Here is a 23,702-nt window from a genome sequence, read left to right as displayed (position 1 = left end):
ATTGTTTCATGGTCTCTGTGTGTATATAATGTCTTCTGCAGTTTCCACGGTATGCATCTGATGAAGTGAGCTGTAGCTCACGAAAGCTCATGCTCAAATAAATTGGTTAGTCTCTAAGGTGCTACAAGTACTCCTTTTCTTTTCATGTATAGAAAAGTCAACTAAATGGGATAAAGTGGGATATCGTCAGAAAACATGCTCTTCTAAAAATATTTGCTTCTGTTATATTAGTAAATTTCACTTCTCAAATGAAATGAATTTCACTCCTGAAATTCACTACATTAATTAAACACCAGTGTTGTACACACAAAGATTCCATTACTGTGACAAACTACCTTTGAATTGTATGACTATCTAATTGTTTTATGTTGAGGGGTTTTAATAATTCTGTTCCCTGATCATTCTAGGATGGGACTGATTTCATCTACACCGTTCCTGTGTTCCAAAAGCCTGCCTGACCCAAATTTAGGCCAAACCATTTTGAATCATTGCTCTTATCAGATCTCAAAAGCTAACCAAAGTTAAGCTGGTTAGCACTTTGATGGGAGATCTCTACAAAACAAAGGTAGCAGCAGGAAGTTGGGTTGGTGATTCACTAAGTTGCACTCTTCCCTCTGCATCAATTAAGCATGTCTGCACTTGGAAATTTACTAAAATAGCTATAGAATAAGTGGCTGTATGAACACTTATTCCAGAATAAGAGTTCCTTTTCCATTTTGAAAGTGATAATTATTCTGGAATAACTATTTAAGTAAATTTCCAACTGTAGACAAGCCCTAATGAACCAGTGCTTCAGTGTGGTGCCCAGGCGAGATTGCATTTGAGCAGTGGGTGACACTAATGTGATTTTTAGATATATGTGGTGTATATATCCTTTCAGATCCTTTATGATAAAAGGTGCTAGACAAATGTAAATTATATGATCATTATTACTAACCTGAGCTGGTTGAATTACTCATTGTGACTAACATTCATTGCAAATTTATCCCTTTTCCCTGATTGCAGATGCTTCATTGATTTTTATAAATCTATTTGTTGTTCATAATTAGTCCACAAGCAGTTTATCAAACAAATTTTAGTCTGTGGATTATTCATGAACTGTTCACTATTTGTCCTTTGTGTTCTGTGATTGGTCATCTACCAATGGTAATGTTTCCTCTCCCTGATTGGATGAGAATAACAAATAGTGAATAAACTCATGCCAGAGTTGGCATGCACATATAGGTGTCAATCTGTAAAACAGCCATTCCCAAAGCATTAATGCAAACAAAAATTCAAGTCACACAAATGTTTGCAAATGGCAAACAACAAAAGGTGTGAGCATGGTCAAATAGAACAGCTGTTTCAAATCTGAATCAATGGTGGCTGGCACTGTTTTGCAGTATTCTACCAGCTCTCTCAATATTCTGCTGTAATCTCTGTTTTATAATTTCTGTAGGAAAGTAAAAAGAAATGTTGAATTATGTGATTAGTTATGGCTAACTGATTTGGACACAGGATCCAGACTTGAAGGTAGAGGATGCTTTCTCTTTTAAATTCCATGTGTTCTACCTTCCTCAGCCAGCATCAAAGGTTGTCTTCTGGGGCAGCACTGGCCAGTGAAGTCCCAGAATATGAAATATTGACTGCAGAAGAGACACCAGACCTAGAGAAAGAATATATTTGTGTAGATAGTGGGACCTGTTAGAGGTGGGACTCAGGAAGAGGAAGCAAAGAGCCAGTGCTGAAAGTTGTGGGGAGAGAAAGGAAAAATGGGAGAAAGAAAAGGTGTTTTATTTGAAAATCTGATTCAGTCTTCCTCTCACCTTAGTTTACAAAAATGTGTTACAAGCATTTGTGGGATTCTATGAATTTGTGGGATTAATTTTGCAGGAGTTTGCAAAGATTTTATGTGAGTTTGTGATCTCCACAAGTGTTTCCATAGGTTAAAAATGGTCTAAATAGTTCAAATTGTCAACGTCCAATGTATTTTTATTTGGGGGGGGAGGGATGTATCTTTTAACTGATGGCCCAGCCTTAACTTTCAATTATGCAAGCATAAAAATGTATCTTTAGGTTCCTATATTCATGTGAATTTCAGAAATCCTGAAACAATTGTGTTGGGTAGGGGTGAATGAGGGATAGTGTTCATCCAGGCTGAATTCCTAAATCTTTGCTTTAGATAAGTTGCAGTTGAATCTTGTGGGGCAAATTGGGTTGGAGCGGAGGGGGATGAAGAGAGAGAAATATATAATCAAATCATCAACAGTCTCTCTACTATAATGGTGCTACTTTGTAATGCTGGGAACTATGGTAAGTATACCTTGGGTTTTGCCACTGGAATGACATGAGATACATTCAAATTTCGGGGCAGCATGTTCATCATCTTGACAAAATTTAAAATTCCTTTGTTGTGAAATTGACATTATTTTTAAAAAATTATGAAGGTAGATAAAGTGTAGCTGGCAGCCCATTATCACAGGCAGCTGATGCTGAGTATGTAGCCTGCACAGAAGTTACAAGATTTTATGTCTGAAGTCTCTTACATGCAGTGGATTCGAATTTCCTCAGGGACCCCGGGCCCCCACTCCCACCATTGCATAACCCATTTTACATGCATTTCTTCAGGGATATTGTTGGGGTTAGGGGGAAAAAAAGAAAATGTCTTTCACTCAGCTCTTGTTGAGGCTGGTTTTACCCTTTCTCTTTTCGTGTTTCCCAGGATCCCAATCCTTCCTTGTCTAAATCTTTTACTTTCTGAAACAACAGGGAGTGGCTACTGCCCTTGTGTTAGCCCAGGATTCCAGACAATAGGTGATTTCTGAGCTGTGAGTTATTGAAATGGTCTTATCTGTTTCCTGGGGTGATAGTAAAAGAGATGTCAATATAACCTCTTTTGTGCTGATGACATGACACCTGCAATGACACCTGCAAGGTGCTGAGCACTGTAGCTCTGATCCAGCAAAGCACTTAAGCATGTGACTAAACCCATTCGCTTCAAGAGGATTACTCATATGCTTAAAGTTAAGCAGGTGCTTAAGTGCTTTGCTGGATCAGGGCCAAAGTGCTCAGCACTGTGAAGAAGCCCTAGGAAAACTCTCTTTCAACATAATCAAGTAGTTTGCTAAAGAATAATATAGGCAGCTACTTAAAATATTAAACTGCATCTTACATACTTTATGCTAAATAACTTGTTTATTAAGTTTATCTAACAAAAAAAAACAACAATGAGGAGTCCTTGTGGCACCTTACAGACTAACAAATTTATTTGGGCATAAGCTTTCATGGGCTAAAACCCACTTTATCAGATGCATGGAGTGGAAAATAGAGTACGCAGGTATAAATACACAGCACATGAAAAGACAGGAGGTGGGGGGGTCAGTGCTAACGAGGCCAATTCAATCATGGTAGATGTGGTCCATTCCCAGCAGTTGTCAAGAAGGTGTGAGTATCAACAGAGGGAAAATTAATTTTTTTAGTGACCCAGCCACTCCCAGTCTTTATTTGGGCCTAATTTGATGGTGATTTGGAATTAAGTTTGCAAATTAATTCCAGTTCTGCAGTTTCTCACTGAAGTCTGTTTTTGAAGTTCTTTTGTTGAAGAATGGCCACTTTTAAGTCTGTTATTGAGTGTCCAGGGAGATTGAAGTGCTCTCCTACTGGTTTTGAATGTTACAATTCTTGATGTCTGATTTGTGTCCATTTATTCGTTTGTGTAGAGACTGTCCAGTTTGTCCAGTGTACATGGCAGAGGGGCATTGCTGGCACATGATGGCATATATCTGAACAACCTCAGTGCTGACAAACATACAATTCTTATGGAACAATACACACTCCTAAGTTCACTACATGTATCTAAATATATCTATCACATGTATAACTTCTCTAAGATGAGGTTCTACTCTGAAAAGCAAATTCGTAAAAATGGCCTCATTTTTATTGTGTTTCAGAGATTTCTGGATCAAAGGTGTTCAGTTTACAGGTAAAAAATATGCCAGTTCTGCAAACTCAGCCTGGGTTCTAAAAGTGAAGCTGGGTTCTTTCCATTCCATGCACTGTCATCAGTAATACAAGTTCATTTACACCTGTACAGACTTCAGTGGGGTAGCACAGGTATAATTTATTAGAATTTAGGGCTTGTCAACACACAAAAGTTGTACCAATGTAGCTAAGTCTGTTTCAAAACCAATAAACTGAGTTCAGTTGGGGTCAATTTCTTGTGTGGACACTTTTATTTCAGCCCGATTTTGATTTAGTTTAATTTTTAATAGCCTAATCCAGAATAAAATTATCCATGCAAGAGGTTGGTTTGGACCAATTTAACCTAATTGGTTTCTAAAGCAGTTTACTTAAATTGGTGCTCAAACAATGGATAGACCATCCCCTTGAAACAATTCTGTTCATGATGCACACAATAAAATAGAATCATGCTCATTCCATCATAATTGAATTGGCTTTGCAGGGCTATTGGGAGTAAAAAACGGTAAAAATTTGTGTTTTGTTGCTCACGTCAGCAGTAATTACTCTGAATTCACAAATGGAGCTGTTCTTTTGAGGAGGAGGAAGGAGCAGTTATATTTGCATTCAGCGAAGAATCAGCAGTGGTTACCAACCGGTAGATCACAATTGACTGGTTGATCCTGGAGCCTCTGACAGTCGATCACGATCTCTGGCCACTAAAAGTCCAACAGCACAGCAGGGCTAAGGCAGGCTCCCTGCCTTCCCTGGCCCGATGCTGCTCCTGGTAGCTGTTGTCACATCCCTGCAGCCGCGTGGCCCCTGGGGGGGGTGCAGGGAGTCTCCACATGTTATTCCTGTCTGCAGGCACCGCCCCCGCAGCTCCCATTGGCTGGAATGGGGAACTGTGGCCAATGGGAGCTGCGGGTTGGTGCCTTGAGCCACACTGCCCACTCCCCAGTGGCCACAGCGACCTGCTGGCTGCTTCTAGGAGTGATGCGGGGCCAGGGCAGACAGGGAGCCTGCCTTAACCCTGCTGCGCTGCTGCCTGGGAGCCACCTGAGGTAAGCACTGCCCAGAGGGAGTCTGCACCCCTCCCACACCCCAACCACCTGCCCCAGCCTTGAGTCCCCTCCCAGAGCCAGCACCCCAAACACCCTCCTGCACCCTAACCCCTTGCCCCAGGCTCAGCCCAGAGCCCCCTCCCATGCTCCGAACTCCTCAACCCCAGCTCAGAGCCTGCACCCCAAACCACTGCCCCAGCCTGGTGAAAGTGAGTGAGGGTGGGGGAGAGCGAGCGATGGTGGGAGGGGGCTGGAGGGAGCAGGGTGGGGCCTCAGGGAAGGGGCGGGGTAGATTCTGGATTGCGCTTAAATTCAAAAAGTCATTTTGTGTGTAAAAAGGTTGGAGACCACTGCTTTAAATTGTCAATAGTCCAGTTAAAGATGGTTGTTGTGAAGTGGTTAAAGCAGTCCATGCTTGCAGTGAAGTACTTAAAACACAGATGGACAGATATGTTAATATCCAACCCAATTATCTGTGAGTAATTTGATCATATGGCGTCTAATTGGCTAAATCAAGTAATCTAGTACCTGAAAGACACATGAATTCTTGTGACTGTATGCAAAGACATTACCTATAGATTTTTCACGGTTCCCAAACGTTTGTACCATTGACTGACCCTTTCCACACTGCAAGCTTCTGAGTACAACATCCCCTCCCTTCTAAATTAAAACACATTTTATAAAAACACTATTATAAATGCTGGAAGTGAAGCGGAGTTTGGGGGTGGAGGCTGACAGCTCGCTAGCCCCACGTAATAACCTCACGACCCCCTGAAGGGTCATGACCGCCAGTTTGAGAACCCCATTCTAGTCTGACCTCCTGTATAAATAACATAGGCCATAGAATAGAATTCCTGCATCGAGGCCAATTACTGCTGGTAGAGCTAGCTATTTCTAAAATGACTGGCTGAAATTGCAGCTTTGATTGTTTCATCAGCATTCATCAGGTAGAGAGGAGATAACAGAAGAGCAGCAAGAACAAAAAATTGCTCCTTAGTTGAACTGTGAAGGAGGTCGTGACCTGCAGTGCTTTCTTTTATGAGAAGTTTAGTAAACGATGAGCCTGATTCTGAGCTCCTTACAGGACTATTAACCAGTTTCACTGAACTTAGTTCTGATTTACATTGGCTACCCGTATGTTGACTGTGGCCCCTTATACATTTTAAGTATTCTTTCCAGTTGTGTGTAAATGGGGGCATGGGTGAAAATGGCTAATGCCATAATCTTTTCATGCATATATTGAATAAAAATGATTAAAATGGCACCTAAGTTGCACCTGCAAAAAATATAGACGTATACAATAAAGTAACTGCACTTAGAATCCTCATTGGCATGTTCAGAATGGGTATTGTGGCATAGAAACAGGTGCTTGTTTCTGCTAGATTTCAAAAGTGCTCAGCAACCACAGTTGGGGTCAGATTTTTGACAGGGTTCTGCTCCCATTTAGGCATCTAACTAAGGTTTAATGTCAAGTGCTCAGCACCCAAATATCTCCCATTGTGACACACACGGCCAGATTTTCATAAAAGTGTAGCGCTCAATGTGCTAGGTCACCATTAGGGCCCAGTTTTCAAAAGAGCTCAGCTCTTATTTAGGCGTCAACATAAGCGACCAGATTTTCAAAACCAGTTTGGGTGCTGAGCGGTTTTGAAAATCTGGCCCGAATTGTGGGTGCTGAGCACTTGAAAAAAAGTCCAGCCCCAGGGTTGCCACCTCCAGGGTGCAGAAAACCAGCTGCCAGCCACCCCCACCAACAAAAGGAGTCCGAGTGTCAACTATGGCTAATTTCCCCCCGAAGAGCCCCTGTCTCCCCTCCCGTTCCTTATCCCTGCCTGCTGGTGAGCACCGGGTCCATCCTACTTCCCAGTGCCTAAGGAGCCACAACAGTTTCAGCAGGTTGAGGACCTGGCCCAGAGAGGGAGATCCAGGCGCTGTCCATGTTCCTGCCATGTGACATGCATAGCAGTTACAAGCCTGCTGTGTGGATGCACAGCTTACAGGGAACGTTGGTCCCAAGTGAGGGGGAAAAGGGTCATTAAAGCTTTTCACCAGAAAGTGGCAAAGCAATACAAAAACTGGTAATCTTATCCAAAGCTGAGTTATTCTGAAAGTGGGCCCGTGGTGTATGCATATGCAGGTTTTTGACACTCAAATACCTGTTTGTGCATACTTTGAAAATTTAGCCCATTTCAATTTATTGACAATATTACCTGATAGAAAGTGCTGGGAACTCTTTGGTGTTTATGTGCATTGTAGTAAAACATAACACAAATAAAATACCAGTGTCCAATAAAGGGTTTTGCTGGAGACATGCAGCTCCTAGAAGATGTACAGGAAAAGGACCTGATCTCTTTAAAAAGCAGGTTATTACATTCATCAACTGCAGTGTTATTAACTCCCATTTTTAATATAGTTTCTTCTCTTCACTCTAAAAGCTTTTTTTATTGAACAAATTTATGGTATTCAAAAAAGTTTTTCAATTTCTTACTGTAATGTTTGTGACCACGTTTAAGTTCTGTACCATAACGTACTTTTCAAGGACTCTTTTTCATCTAATATTTCATATATTGCTCTTGTCTTCTTCAAATAAATCAATGGGGTTTGAGGAGGAATTTAAGTTCAGAAAGAATTAAGAAAGCTCACTGAATTAAGCTGTAGCTCAAACGGCGTTTCCCTGATTAGCTCAGTTTAACACTGTAAAGTTGAAAAGAGAGGGTAAATAATTTACAGACTGACTAAACAGGACAGTAATGCTGGATTCCACACACACAACCCCCTGTTGCAGCCTTGTGTAATGATTTCATACCTTATGTCAACTAACAGAAGTAACAGTCTTCTGTTTTTTCTTCCCTTCCCAACACACCCCAATTTCACTGAGCATAGAGGTTTGTTTTTTATTGTGTATAACCTGCCACAGTGGTTTTAAACCAGTTTCCTTTCGAGAGAATCTGTCTGGAAGAGTGCCACATTATTGTTTTATAGTGGTTCTGTGATTCTGCTGTTCTCAACTTCTTTTTTCCCAAGTGGTTTACCAGTAGCACAAAGGTTAATGAGAAGTCATCAGCCTGAGTGAATTCCCATTCAGTTGTCCATTGATGTATGTAGGTTACTGGCTGATTTGATGTTATCCATAGAGTCCTTGTGTAAAGTAGAAACTCTCTCTTTCTCTCTCTCTCTCTCTCTCTAAATAGTTTAATATTCCTCAGACAATTACTGGCTGGCACAGGTCAAAGCAGAGGCAAGTGCCATTCATTTGCTTTGTTACTTCACTAGACAGGATGTTAACGCAAATGCGCTCATTTTCATTCACTGCGATGAATTGTGGATTTGACCATGCACAGTATACAGATCTATTTTATCTATGTCCTTCAGATAAGAGAAAATCAAAGTCGTAACTACTTGAAACCCTTAAAGATTACATTGCATTTTTTTCATGAGTAAGGTGTTATACTCTGTTCTAGCCGAGTTGTAATTTAGATAATTACATTCAGTCTACATAAAACTCCCCCTACAGTTTCAATTGTGTATGGTTTTCTTTACTTCCCCTACAGCTGTTGTGTAATGTCTGCTGTGTACTGTTAACCTTCTGCTCTGTTTCAGCACAAGGGGGCTAAATTTCAGTAACAAGTGAATGACGTGTGCATATAATTCCTTATATGTAATTATTAGATGGTAGCAATATCCATGTAATAAATTGCACATAGACTCCTTTCGTGGCCTCACTTGCACTCCGCACACTAATTTATCTCTGCAGGGACAGTGATTACATTTCTGAACATCACAGCAGCTTCAAACAGCTAAGGGGGGGAAAGAAAAAAACATGCCAGAGAAATATTTTCATCTTTTCTGCTCAGTACAGTTTGAGTTGCAGGGTAGCCTTATTCAGCCTTGTAGTTGTGACAAGTTTCTGGTCTCATTTCTTGCTTCACTGCAGGGCTAGAAATTGCTGCTCTATGTGACATGTAAGCATACCCAGAATACATGATGGCTTTACTGGCTCTCATTTGGGATGATACCCATAACTGACACTGATATGCTCACAGTCAATTTAGAATATCTTATGGAAGGCTTTATTTCAGTTTTGTTTTTAATTATAAAGCTTTGCTGCCTCAGCAGCCGTCTGCCATTCAGAAATAAGGAAGTTTTTTTTATTAAGAAAGCATAAACATTGAATGTGTACTAACAAAAGTATATAAAATATGTGCCCAAACCAAAATTCCAGTTCCTGGCACTCCCCCACACTTGGATGGAACAGGGTAGAGTGTGGGTAGGAGAGAAGGAGGTTGACATCTTAGTTGTAATCCACATTTCGTGTCTGGGTCCTATCTCTGTAACAGGCCAAATCAAAACCCTAAGCCCAAATACCCTAGAATTTGGGGAGTTTTCGAATCTGAATTACAACTCTCAGGCTGGTTTCTTAGTTTGTAAGATCTTTACCAGTGGGTCCCTGTCTACCCACGTGCTGTACAGCATCTGGGTGGGATATATGGGCACTACGTAATACAGTACAGATATTTAACAATAGTTAAATGAGAAAAGTGGCCACCATCTATAGGTTATGTGGCCAAGTAACTATGTTTACCTTATAGTTTAATAATTTGTGTTATATAAGTACTGATTAACCCTTTTACTGCACCCTGTAAATTGTGGACTTAATTGCTTCCCCCCCCCCCCCGCCATGAGACAGTGACTATTAGTTACTTAACTTTAAATCTGCATTCACTTATTCTTCCTTTTGCTAACCATGCTTATGTGAAATTGTCAAATTAGACAGGGAATTGCATGGCTTACATATCTTCTCATTTGCACTGTCCAAAATACTGTCTGAAACTGATCCCATTGCACAGCTCGATCTGTCTGCCTGCGGGTTTAGTAAAGCACCCATCACTGGTTTATACAACAAGCCTGTGATTGCATGCTCGTGTTTGTTCCCTAGCATTCTTCTCCCTAGTGAGCTTGTTTAAACAACAGAAGTGCTCTTACAATGAAAAGTTTGAATTCAAGTCTTGATATTAAGCAAGCCTGGGGTTTTTTTTAAACCATTGGACTTCCTTCTGGCCTGGGCGGTTGACACTCCTTGTTGCAAATTCCTGTCCTGTGAGTTAGTACTTCGGAAACATTAGCTAGTAAAAGAAACACTCTCACTTCTTTTCCACCTTGGAAAAAATTCTGTCCCACCAGGTATTTGGGATCAAAATATCACAAGTAGTCATGCCACAAAAATAGGAAAAGAGCAAAAATAATGATTAGGACATTTTTCGTTAGTCCATTAATACAAATGGGAATGATGGGCCTGATCCAAACCACACTGAAGTCGGTAGGAATCTTTGCACTGACTTCACTGGTTGGATCAGGTCCTACGTATGCCCCGGAAGGAAAGAATGGACTCTTTTGCAGACTCTGGGCCTTATACGATAATATGATAGCTTTGTATCTAGAAAACCATAGTAATGTTCTGGGTTTGGGTGAAGGATTTCCTGTCTTTGTCACTCATCCACCAGTGTGCAACCTTCTCCCTCAAAGCCCACCTTCCTAGTGGTCTTTTCTGGCAGAGAAGAGCAGGGTGGGATTCTCTTTGGCCCCCACTAACACAGCTCCTGGCATAGCCAGGAAATCAACGTGATGCTCTCCCACACTGACTGACCACTCAGTCCCAATTGGGCTAGGCAGAGTGCCAGGTTTTTTAGTATTTTTAAACACCTTTTTAAAATTCAAATGTGGTAGCAAACATAAAAGCCAAATGCCTTTTTAGACCCTACCGGTTGCCATATCACAAGTTGCCAGGTTCTTGAAAGTGATTGGGAAGAACAATGAGGAACAAAGTCCATTTGCTTGTTATGTTGCAGACTTTTGAAGGGCTCAGTCAGCTCTGACATTTAGAGAGCAGCTGCTACAGATTGCAGGTTTTGCATTGTTTTGTTGTAGTTTCAGCAAAGGAGTGGCAGCAGCTTACATCACTTCCAGTAATGAAGTGCCTGGGGCTTTTTTATGACTTGCACTCTGCCTGGATTTGCTCAGTATGTGCCTTGTGACTCCAGGAAAATAAGGCTATGTATTGACTTGTTAAAACAACTTTGTCTTTTTCTTCTTCTGTTTCTTTTTACAATTTCAGCATATGACTTCTTGATTCTTTGCTCCTCTCGAGAACAGTGCTGTGTTTAACTATATGCAGGCATGTTTCCTCACAGTGTGAACTGTTTTCCCCATTGGATGCATTGAGCAGTGGAATAAAATACTTCTAAACCAGATGCTTACGTGCTCTCAGGAAGTGCCAGACTGCTGGTATATACCACCATATAGTAGATATTGTTTATTGGCTTCTTTTTTTAGTGTGAGGTGACAAGTGATAAGGCAGCGTGTGTTATTAGTGCTTCCTTTCTATTTTGGAGGATCTTACCCCATTTGAGACCTCTCCTCAAGGTTTTTCATGGTTTCTCCATCTATTAAATAGGGAAAATTACATGTACCCTGCTGGGGTATTATGAGAATTAATTATTTAACGGGCCAAATTCACTCCCTCTGATACAGGGAAGTGCAAATTGCTGTGCCTCCAGAGGGGATAATCCAAAGTATTGTCACTAACACTTCAAGAAAAAAGAACAGGAGGACTTGTGGCACCTTAGAGACTAACCCATTTATCTGAGCATAAGCTTTCGTGAACTCACATAAATGGGTTAGTCTCTAAGGTGCCACAAGTCCTCCTTTTCTTTTTTGCGAATACAGACTAACACGGCTGCTACTCTGAAACCTAACACTCCAAGGACATTCTCCTGGCCATTAAGCAGCTCAGTCACTTCTGGTGCAGATGTGTTTCATCAGCACACAAACCACATTCTCTGTTATTCTTTTTAAGTCCATCTGCATGTGCTTCATCAACAGCTGTTAACTCTCCTGAACATCAGTAGGTTTTGCATCATAAATGTGGTGCTGCTTTTGGCTCCTCCAGAACTGGTCAAGGGTTATATAATATTCAGTCCTGTTCAGAAATTGTTACCTTTTCTTTAGCACCACCAACTTGTCCTTTCAAGGGCTGTTTAAACCAGACCTTAGTTCACATAGAAAACTACTAACTGCACTGTTTTTAAAATATTAGGAGCTTGTTTTTATCCATTCCCCCCACACTACCTCCATCCCACAAAGAATTTGTAGTTTCTGGTGGATACATCACAAATCAGGGCTTGTCTTGACTACGGGGGTCAGTCGACCTAAGTTACGTTACTCCAGCTATGTGAATAAGCTCCACTCCAGCTGGAGTCGACGTAGCTTAGGTTGACTTATCCCAGTGTCTTCACTGCGCTGCTTCGACGGGAGACGCTCTCTGGTCAACTTCCCTTACTCTTCTCGGAGAGCTGGATGGCGTTGACCAGAGAGCATTCTGCCATTGATTTAGCGGGTCTTCACTAGCTCCACTAGATCGATCCCTGCTTCATCGACTGCAGCAGCGTTGAACTCCCTGTAGTGAAGACCAGCCCCAATCACAGTTTGTTTTATTACACTTTCAAAACCCTAACTACTACAGTGAGCTTTTCTTTTTCCATCCTTGTTTCACATGCTTGATGAATCCACTGATGGAGAATTTTATATTTGCAGACATATTACCAGAAATACTGGAATTCTTTAAAAAATAAAATTAAAAAAAAATCCATATGTGATTTCATGACCTGGTGATGCCTTTTACTCCACAGCAAAGAAAATGCATTCATACAGCCATCAAAAAGATATCAGTTGTGTGGATCTGGGTTAGCCAAATTAATGCCATAATGGCTTCTGGCTCAACAAACATATAGTTCAAACAGGCAGCAGAACAGTTGTAGTACAGTTACCTTTTATGTGGGTGGCACAGATATCTGCCAGTTAAGAGGCTCTGATAAGTCATTTCTTGTCTTGGGATTGTTGTTAATAATAATGTGTATGAACATGTTTGCATCTGAACTATGCACAGATTAGTGCCTGTATTTATTTTCTTTAAAATAAAATATGGCTTCACTGGGTTTTGGTTCCTAATAATCTTTTTTCTCATTTTAGAGCATTCCAGGATTTCACTAACACAGAGCAGCCAAATGGCCTTTGAGGATAGATTTTTATTTATTTCTTTAATTTTGTATGCACAGGCCAAAATTCTCAAACCTGGGGGAACCTAAAGTTAGGCTTCCAAATTCATATTCAGGCACCTGAATAAAAGTGGTCTGACCTTCTGAAAAGCAGGGCACCACAATCCCAATGAACGATGGTCTTTTTTTATAGGCCCCAGTACAGCAAACACTGATCGAACTTCTCACAGTGTGTAAAATTAAAGAGTGCATAAACCTTTGCAAAATTGGGGCCGTCATTAGCACAGGAGAAATCTGTGATAATGGTTGGCAATATGTTTGGGTTTTTTTAAGTGGCTTCTACAGTGATTTTTCATGTTTAATAAATATTTCAAAGAGACCTGAGGACCCACGGCAAAGAATGAGAACATCTATTGTATTCAGATGCATAGACATAGGTTTACATATAATTAGTGGTAACAGACTTTACCTTAAATGCTCTTTGATTTTCTTAGGCCAAGCCTATACTATGGGGACTGTACTGGCATTGCTATGGCCCCGTCTTTATGCTGACATAACCCCATACAGTGGTTGCAGCCTACAGCGATGGAAAGAGTTTTTCCATCACTGTAAAGACACCACCTCCCTGAGAAACAGTAGCTGTGCTGACCTAAATCTTAAATGCAGACGAGGCCTCAAATGCAGTAGCTGCAGCTCCCGTCTTCACTGTCCAAAGACCTGTGTTTAAAAATTCTGCCTAAACATGGGTCTAACGTTGCATACTGATACCACTGTGATAAGTACCGTAAAAATACCTAGAGAGAGACAAAACCTGGCTGCAGTAAAACATCGCATATGATACAGGTTAGCCAGAGTGAGTGTCTGGAGGCCAATCTCTGTTAATCTTGTTTGAAAACCATGACATTTGGGGGGAAGTCCCATTGCTTGACTCATTTAAAAACTGGACTGACACAAATTAATAGAAAAATCCAGTGAAGGAAATAATAAACTGGCAGAGGAGGGACGAGATGTCTGTCTTTACCATCCCCTGTATTGATAATCATGTGATTCACATCTGAATGAGTAGAACTATTAAGTAGGGTCATGCAGCTCTCTAACTGGAGCCTACTGCAGCTTGTTGACGTACAGGACCTTCCTCACCTTCACCCCACCCATACAGATTGACCTTTGCATGGTTGGAATCCATTCTTTTCCTACTCAAATGTGAAAACTGAAATGTAAGTCAGAGTCTTTCTTCCTCTTTCCAGTGTCATCCTGCATTACCACATATAAGAAGACACCACCTCCTGTTCCACCAAGAACCACCACAAAACCTTTTATTTCTATCACAGCCCAGAGCAGCACAGAGTCTGCCCAAGATGCATACATGGATGGGCAGGGGCAAAGGGGAGATATCATCAGTCAGTCTGGACTTAGTAACTCTACAGAAAGCTTGGACAGTATGAAGGCCCTGACAGCTGCGATTGAGGCTGCTAATGCACAGATCCATGGCCCGGCAAGTCAGCATATAGGCAACAATACTGCAACAGTCACCACAACCACCGCCATTGCCACTGTTGCTGTAGAAGACAGAAAGAAGGATCACTTCAAGAAAAACAGATGTTTATCCATTGGAATACAGGTACAGTGTAGGGTTTTGCGTAGCAGATAAGTGTCTGGTTTTGTTGGTGTGGGGGTTTCTACATTACTTATGGAACGGTCCATTTTTTTCTCTTTTGAATCCCTTTTTGGTTAGTTGCCCGTTTCTGTCAGGTGACTGTAGAGATTTCAGTGGTATTTAATTATTCTCAGTGTTGCGGGTGATGTTTTCCTAATTAATCTTAAATATATCAAATGTAAGGATTTCTTGAGTCTTTTTGCTACTTATTATTCAGCTCTGCTAAACTGCACACGTGCACAAACCGATGAATCATATCACAGCAGGGGTCAATGAAATCATTGAAAGAGAATCTGTAAAACAATGATTTACACTACACTATCACCAGAAAAATATTTTCAGGCAGCTTAGCTGAATTGTCACTGCTTATTCATGCATTTGGAAACAACTGTTAGTCATTTGAATGAGGCAGCATTGTTCTACTTAGCTGTTATCTCAGCCACAAGAGCACAGGATAAGATCCTTCTGATTAGCCCTTGTTTAAAATAAATTAAACTTCATTACCTCTACTGAAATGAAACAAGAAAACTAATCCAACCACACTCAGCTGAGGCTTAGGGAAAAGGGAAATGTAAATAAACTATACATTTCCATTTTAGATTTGATCTAACTTTTTTTATTAATCTCTCTCATGCATCCCTTAAATAATTACTGTAGAAGTATGACATACTCATAATTACTTACTATCTACTTGCTCATTCATGCTGTTAGAACAAGATAGTTGACTCCAACCCAGACTAAGACTCAGCTTTGGTTTTTGCAGGGAAAATGAATCTCAAGCAAATAGGGCAGTGTCCTCAAACTGACCAACCCTCCTCCCCCAGGAAAAAGTGGTTAGTCTTTTCCCAAAGATGAAGTTTGCACATGAATGGTCTCTCACAGATTTCCACTATGTTGGTCTTATTAGGTTTATCTAATTACTATGGACTAGGCTGAGACTTTAGGCTGCATGTGGTGTGGAATTGGAAGCAGTCCCTGGATTGAATTATGACTGAAACCGTGTCTACACTTCTGGTGGTACAGTGGCACACGTTCAGCATTGAAGCTATGCCACTGTAGTGCCATAGTGTATACGCTTCCTACAGTGACAGAAAAGGTTTTTCTGTTGATCATAGAAATCATAGAATCATAGAACTGGAAAGGACCTCGAGAGGACATCTACTCCAGTCACCTGCACTCAAGACAGGACTAAATATTATCTAGACCATCCCTGACAGGTGTTTGTCCAACCTGCTCTTAAAAATCCCCAATGATGGAGATTCCACCACCTCCCTAGGCAATTTATTCCAGTGCTTAACCACTCTGACAGTTAGGACGTTTTTCCTAATGTCCAACCTAAACTCCCTTGCTGCAATTTAAGCCCATTGCTTCTTGTCCTATCCTCAGAGGTTAAGAAGAACAATTTTTCTCCTTCCTCCTTGTAACAACCTTTTATGTACTTGAAGACTGTTATCATGTCCCCCCTCAGTCTTCTCTTCTCCAGACTAAACAAACCCAATTTTTTCAATCTTCCCTCATAGGTCATGTTTTCTAGACCTTTAATCATTTTTGTTGCTCTTCCCTGGACTTTCTCCAATTTGTCCACATCTTTCCTGAAATGTGGCACCCAGAATTGGAACAATACTCCAGTTGAGGCCTAATCAGCGCGGAGTAGAGCGAAAGAATTACATCTCGTGTCTTGTTTACAATACTCCTGATAATACATCCCAGAATGATGTTTGCTTTTTTTGCAACAGTGTTACACTGTTGACTCAGATTTAGCTTGTGATCCACTATGACCCTCAGATCCCTTTCCGCTGTACTCCTTCCAGCAGTCATTTCCTATTTTGCATGTGTGCAACTGATTGCTCCTTCCTAAGTGGAGTACTTGGCATTTGTCCTTATTGAATTTCATCCTATGTACTTCAGACAATTTCTCCAGTTTGTCCAGGTCATCTTGAATTTTAATCCGATCCTCCAAAGCACTTGCAACCCCTCCCAGCTTGGTATCATCCTCAAACTTTATAAGTATATTCCCTATGCCATTATGTAAATCATTGATGAAGATATTGAAAAGAACCAGACCCAGAACCGATCCCTGCAGGACCTCACTCGTTATGCCCTTCCAACATGACTGTGAACCACTGATAACTACTCTTTGGGAACAATTTTCCAACCAGTTATGCACCTACATTATAGTAGCTCCATCTAGGTTGTATTTCCCTAGTTTGTTTATGAGAAGGTCATGCGAGACAGTATCAAAAGCCTTACAAAAGTCAAGATATACCACATCTACCACTTCCCCCCTATCCACAAGGCTTGTTACCCTGTCAAAGAAAGCTATCAAGTTGGTTTGACACTATTTGTTCTTCACAAATCCATGCCGACTGTTATTTATCACCTTATTATCTTCTAGGCGTTTGCAAATTGATTTCTTAATTATTTGCTCCATTATCTTTCCGGGTACAGATGTTAAGCTGATTGGTCTATAATTTCCCGGGTTGTCCTTATTTCCCTTTTTATGGATGGGCACTATATTTGCCCTTTTCCAGTCTTCTGGAATGTCTTCCATGACTTTTCAAAGATAAGTGCTAATGGCTCAGATATCTCCTCAGTCACCTCCTTGAGTATTCTAGGATGCATTTCATCAGGCCCTTGTGATTTGAAGATCTTTAACTTGTCTAAGTAATTTTTGACTTGTTCTTTCCCTATTTTAGACTCTGATCCTACCTCATTTTCATTGACATTCACTTCTTGGTGAAAACTGAAACAAAGAAGTCTTTAAGCACCTCTGCCATTTCCACATTTTCTGTTATTGTCTTTCCCCCCTCATTGAGTAATGGGTTTATTCTGTCCTTGGTCTTCCTCTTGCTTCTAATGTGTTCGTAGAATGTTTTCTTGTTTCCTTTTATGTCCCTAGCTAGTTTAACCTCATTTTGTGTCTTGGCTTTTCTAATTTTGTCCCTACATACTTGTGTTATTTGTTTATATTCATCCTTTTTAATTTGACAGTTTCCATTTTCGGACTCTTTTTTGAGTTTTAGATCATTGAAGATCTCCAGGGTGGTCTCTTGCCATACTTCCTATCTTTTCTACGGAGTGGGATAGTTTGCTCCTAATGCCCTTAATAATGTCTCTTTGAAAAACTGCAAACTGTCTTCAATTGTTTTTCCCGTTAGACTTGCTTCCCATGGGATTTTACCTACCAACTCCCTGAGTTTGCTAAAGTCTGCCTTCCTGAAATCCATTGTCTTTATTGTGCTGTACTCCCTCCTACCATTCCTTAGAATCATGAACTCTACCATTTCATGAATCAATCAATCATAGAATCATAGAATATCAGGGTTGGAAGGGACCTCAGGAGGTCATCTAGTCCAACCCCCTGCTCAAAGCAGGACCGATCCTCAATTAAATCATCCCAGCCAGGGCTTTGTCAAGCCTGACCTTAAAAACTTCTAAGGAAGGAGATTCTACCACCTCCCTAGGTAACGCATTCCAGTGTTTCACCACCCTCCTAGTGAAAAAGGTTTTCCTAATATCCAACCTAAATCTCTCCCACTGCAACTTGAGACCATTACTCCTTGTTCTGTCATCTGCTACCACTGAGAACAGTCTAGAGCCATCCTCTTTGGAACCCCCTTTCAGGTAGTTGAAAGCAGCTATCAAATCCCCCCTCATTCTTTTCTTCCGTAGACTAAACATCCCCAGTTCCCTCAGCCTCTCCTCATAACTCATGTGTTCCAGTCCCCTAATCATTTTTGTTGCCCTCCGCTGGACTCTTTCCAATTTTTCCACATCCTTCTTGTAGTATGGGGCCCAAAACTGGACACCAGTACTCCAGATGAGGCCTCACCAGTGTCGAATAGAGGGGAACGATCACATCCCTCGATCTGCTGGCAATGCCCCTACTTATACATCCCAAAATGCCATTGGCCTTCTTGGCAACAAGGGCACACTGTTGACTCATATCCAGCTTCTCGTCCACTGTAACCCCTAGGTCCTTTTCTGCAGAACACTCACCCAAGTTGCCTTGATGTAGGTAAACCACCTCCCCTAGCCGCGTCTATATTGGGGTGCTTGCTGTGAGGAACCAGGGTGTAAGCGATCAGTCCTAGAGGTCAGAGCTGGAGTCAGGGCCCAGGAAACGGAACCAAGGGTCAGAATCAGAACAGATGCCAGAACGAAGGATCAAACTAGAGTCAAAAACAGAGTCAGAGGTCAAATGCCCAAGCCATGCGTCAAACCTGAGTCAGAACTCGGGTACTTGGAGTCAGGGAAGGCAGGAGCAGAGTTGGAGCCGACACAGGAGAAAGGCTGGGACAGGGCTGGAATAAAGAGAGGAAACAGGGACTAGGAACAAGACATGGAAGCAAGCAAGAATAAGGCAGGGTCTATCTTAGCAGCAGGCCTGGGATTTGCCTTGTTGTACAAACAGCTTCCTGGAACTCCCTCCATGCTCAAATAGTGCATATGGACCGATCAGCAGCCATAGGGGTTGCTACCAATTGGGTCCGCCATGGGCAGTACTTGCAGTGGTGCCTCATCTCCCAGGGTTTACAGCATATTGCTCATGGCTCTGCCATGGCTGCCGGGTGGCAGCATGGAAGCATCAGTCACCCAGAGCCCTGCACACTCAGGCTTTAGCTCACCAGATCTTTACATCATTCCCCCTTCGGGTTCCCTGGGTCATTGATGCTAGGCCAGGCTTATCTGGGTGTTTCCTGTGAAAATTCTCAACCTGTTCAGGGGTGTAGCAAGCTCCCAGGACTGTTCTTTGGGACCATAGCTGTCCCATTCTATGAGGTACCGCAGCCTGCCTAATTTCAATCTGGAATCCAATGTGGCATGGAATTCACATTCTTCATGGTCTTGAACCGGAACTGGCAGGACGGTGGCTGCGTTGGGGAATGGGTTTTCAATGTATGGCTTTAGGAGGGAAATATGAAAGACAGGGTGCAGGCTGAGAGACCTAGGTAAATGGAGCTTGTAAGTAACAGGATTGATTTTCTGACAAATTTGATACGGTCTGAGGAATTGATGGTCTAGTTTGTGAGATGGCCTGTTTGTGTAGAGATTTTTGAAAGATAGCCAAACCTTTTGGCCTACTGGAAAGGTTGGTGCTTCCTGTCTTTGGTGGTTTGTGTGCCATTTTAGGCCTCCTTAGCATCCTCAAGGCCCTTTACATCTTTCTGACAGTGGTGAATCTGCCGAACCAAGTCTGCCCCTTCCAGCTTCAGGGAGGCTGTCAGTAGCACGGGGTAGAATTGGAGGTGGAAACCACTGGCACAGTTTAGGGAAACTGCACCTGTATGTCCTCTCAGCGGTTCAGCAAGAGTACCCACTCTTGGCTTTCAGATCCCCATCTGTTGCCTCTCTTGGATAGAGACAGTGTCTCTCTTCTGACCCAGGTATATCCAGGCTGGATAGTTACCTTGTCTTCACTGTAAAATTCCCCTCAAAGACAGGTTGCCCAAGGATACCTGTGTGCTTTCTCTTGAGAGATGAATAACAGTGCAGCTGCTACAGCTGTAAGTTACCCCACAGCTCTTTCTAGGCAAGCCTACTTTATTCTTAAGGTACAAAGCGTTACAGAGAAAACATATTAAAAAAATAGAAGGACCTAAACCCATTCTAATAAACTTACCAGAGACCATTCCAACTCTCACATGGTCTCTGGCAAGTGCACTCTTTTAATACCCCACCCTAGGGAATTCCTTGTGGTTAAAAGTTCATCATAACTCCAGCTCAGAACAGGCACACTCATAACATGTTCAGTTTCCTTTTTTGTACAGTTCAGGGGTCTTTGAACTGGAGTTTCCAGAAGCAGTTAGTTTACAAAGGGTCTCTCTCCCCAGGCCATAACTTAGCAAAAGTTTTGCTCCACAGGGAGAGAATTTGCATTCCTTTCATCTCAAGGTATTTCCTAAGGAAAATCCCATATTCACCCATATTGTTCCAAAACGACCTTTGAACTTCCAGAAATTGCATTAATCTTGTTTTCGTTCTAAAGAAGTTCCATACAATCTTACAATAGTACATAAACATTTGCATTTGTCATACAGTGAACTCCAAAGATATTAACCCTAGTTCAGTAAGTTTTAACTTCATTCAGTAAAGTTTAACTTAATTCTGTAAAGTTCAGGATTTTACAGGATATTGTCAATCCATCACACCTGTAATTGCAAAAAGAGGGGCTTTGCCCAGTGGAGGCATGGTCGGTGTTGTATGCAAATTCATCATAGAGGCAGGAGGTGGACCAGTCCTCTTGATGATAGTTAACTAAACATCATAGATATTGCTAGGTTTCAGAGTAACAGCCGTGTTAGTCTGTATTCGCAAAAAGAAAAGGAATACTTGTGGCACCTTAGAGACTAACCAATTTATTTGAGCATGAGCTTTATACTCGATTCACCTTCTCTGTCTGGCCAGTCATCTGGGGATGATACACAGAGGAGTGGACATTTAGTAACCGGAGGGCCTTGCACTGTGGTCCTTGATCTGATTTGATGCAATCAGGAAACCCATGGAGGCGAATGATATGCACTACTAGGAACTGAGCGGTCATCTTGGCTGAGGGCAAGTGGTCACAGAGGACAAAATGTGCCATCTTGGTGCATTGATACTGCCATGTAGCTGTTGGATTGAGGGGGTTCTACAATGACGTCCATGGTGACAGCAGCCCAGGGCATGGATGGGGTTTCTGCTGTCACAGGGGTGCCAAGCAGCTTAGTGTGTGTACCTTAGTATGGGTACACAGGTCGCAAGAGTGAATATAAGCTCCAATGTTAGCCCACATTCAGGGCCACCAAAATAAGCAGGAGGCTGGACAATGGGTTTTGAGGCACCCAAAATGGCCTGCTAGGGGAGTTATTGTGATACAGTTACAGGACCTCCAACTGCAGAACGTATATGCAACCATCAACATAAATTATTCTGTCCTGCATGAAATGTTGCCTCTTGGTCCTGATTCTTGATCACTCTGGGGGGTCCATTCTAAAGCCTTCTGGGGCAAGGATGTACCCCAAAAACTCCAGAAGTTTGGTCAAAGGTATATTCTCTAATTTTGCATACAGGCCATGCTGTTGAAGTCTCTCCAGGACAGACCTAACGTGGCATTTGTGTTGCTCATGGTTTTCTGAAAAGTCAAGCATATTGTTGAGGTAGACTACTACATATTGGTCCAGAATTTCTCTGAACACATTATTAACAAAAAGAAAGGGAGTACTTGTGGCACCTTAGAGACTAACAAATTTATTTGAGCATAAGCGACAGCTCACTTCATCAGACGCATTGGCTGCATCAAAGCTTACGCTCAAATAAATTTGTTAGTCTCTAAGGTGCCACAAGTACTCCTTTTCTTTTTGTGGATACAGACTAACACAGCTGCTACTCTGAAACCTGTCATTATTAACAAAGTGTTCAAAGGTTGCAGATGCATTAGTTATTCTGAATGGCACTACCAAGTATTCAAAGTGCCATAACGAGTCCAGAAGGTGGTCTTCCACTTGTACCCATCTGGATATGCACTAGGTCCAGTGTGGTGAATAATCCACACAGATTGCTCATGATCCAATAGATCTGAGATTATCTGGGAATATCGGTTTTGGTTCAACACGCAGTAATCAACACATTGCGTAAATTCAGTCATAACGGACCTTCACCCTGGGCTTCTGGTCAATGGGGCAGTTATAATCCCAGTACAGAGGTAGTGTGTCTACATTTCTTTTTTGAAAAATGTCATCATAATATTGGTATTTATCAGGAATGTGTGAGGCCGAAGCTGGGGTGGTCCCCACTTGCCAGCTGCCGCAATCTGGGATTCGTTCAAGGGAGGGATTGATGCTGCCTGGGATGGTCTCCCAGATCCAACAATTCATTGCTGCCGATGCATAGGCAGATCCGTTGGCAATGCTCAGAAAATATGCTTAATTTCTGTTCCTGACAGAGACTGTGGGGGTTGTGCCATGCCAACCAGGTGACCCCCCCAAGGATTATGAGGAAGTGTGGGGAACTAATCACATTGAACTGTATCACCTCTCAGTGGCCCTTGATTACAGTGTGCAGGGGCACGGTCTCCTGAGTCATCAGCCCCAAGGATAAGAAGGTTCCAGCTGTAGTTTCCATGAAATCTGGTCTAGGCTTCTGCTGGATGGGGATTCACAGGGCCTGGAGAGTCTTCGATCCACACGGTTGTCAGTTGCATCACTATCGATGAGCACAGACTGTGGTGGGATCCACATGGCCTTGCCTGGAATGCGTAGCTGGATCTGCACTTGAAGATGCAGCAAGGACCCAAGTGAGCCTAGATGGGGTCCCATCAGGAACTGGGGGATCATTCCAAAGTATAGTTTCACATTTGTACCCATGCCTGGTCCCCGACAGGGCCTGGGCACATTCATTTCCCAATTATCTCCTGGTTGGCATCTGCAATGGGTACAAAGCATGTGTATGCCCTGGCTTGCCACAGTAGAAACATAGGTTGTTGCACCAATGTCCTTTTCCTTTTGGTTGGTGGTTAAGTGCCAGTGTGTCAAGGCCAACCTGCGTGGGTCCAGGAAGTTGAGCCCAGGGATACTGTCTCAGGACATGGTCAAGGTGATGGCATAACTCCCCTCTTTTCTTCTCTCAACTTGCACAACTGATTGTCAACAGGGAAGGATAGGTTGATAAAGGCATCCAGGTTTGCAGGAGTTGGCATGTGGGCTAGCTTGTCCTTAACCTCCTTGCTGAGTCCTAATCAAAATTGGTGCAGCTGGACCACCTCGTTCCACTTGGCGTCCACTGTAAACTGTCAAAAGTGTTCAGCATACGGGGCAGCCGGCCCCTGTCCTTGTTGGAGCCTTATCAGTGTGTCTTCAGTTAGCCACCTGTGATGGGAGATCACCAAAAATCACAGAAAAAGACCAAAGGAAGGTGTTCCAGTCCAGCATTGTTGGACTATTTCACTTAAACAAGGGAGAGACCCAGTCCAGTGCCTCACCAGTCAACAAACTGATTACTAGTCCGATCTTGGCC

General features: G+C 42.2%; 1 protein-coding gene across 8 annotated transcripts in view; it reads left to right on the top strand.

Annotated features, from left to right (window-relative positions):
• Positions 1 to 23,702, top strand: part of DLGAP1 (DLG associated protein 1) — a 634,484-nt gene that overhangs the window by 577,191 nt on the left and 33,591 nt on the right. For all 8 annotated transcript variants that reach the window (XM_048840362.2, XM_048840361.2, XM_048840359.2 and 5 more), the window contains one exon: positions 14,299 to 14,672. In XM_048840362.2, the coding sequence (XP_048696319.1) occupies positions 14,299 to 14,672 (374 nt within the window). The remainder of the gene's footprint in view (positions 1 to 14,298; positions 14,673 to 23,702) is intronic.

Source organism: Caretta caretta, chromosome 2 (genome assembly GCF_965140235.1).
Source record: "Caretta caretta isolate rCarCar2 chromosome 2, rCarCar1.hap1, whole genome shotgun sequence".
In the NCBI taxonomy this organism is placed as follows: domain Eukaryota; kingdom Metazoa; phylum Chordata; order Testudines; family Cheloniidae; genus Caretta; species Caretta caretta.
This window is presented reverse-complemented; position numbering and strand designations above follow the sequence as displayed.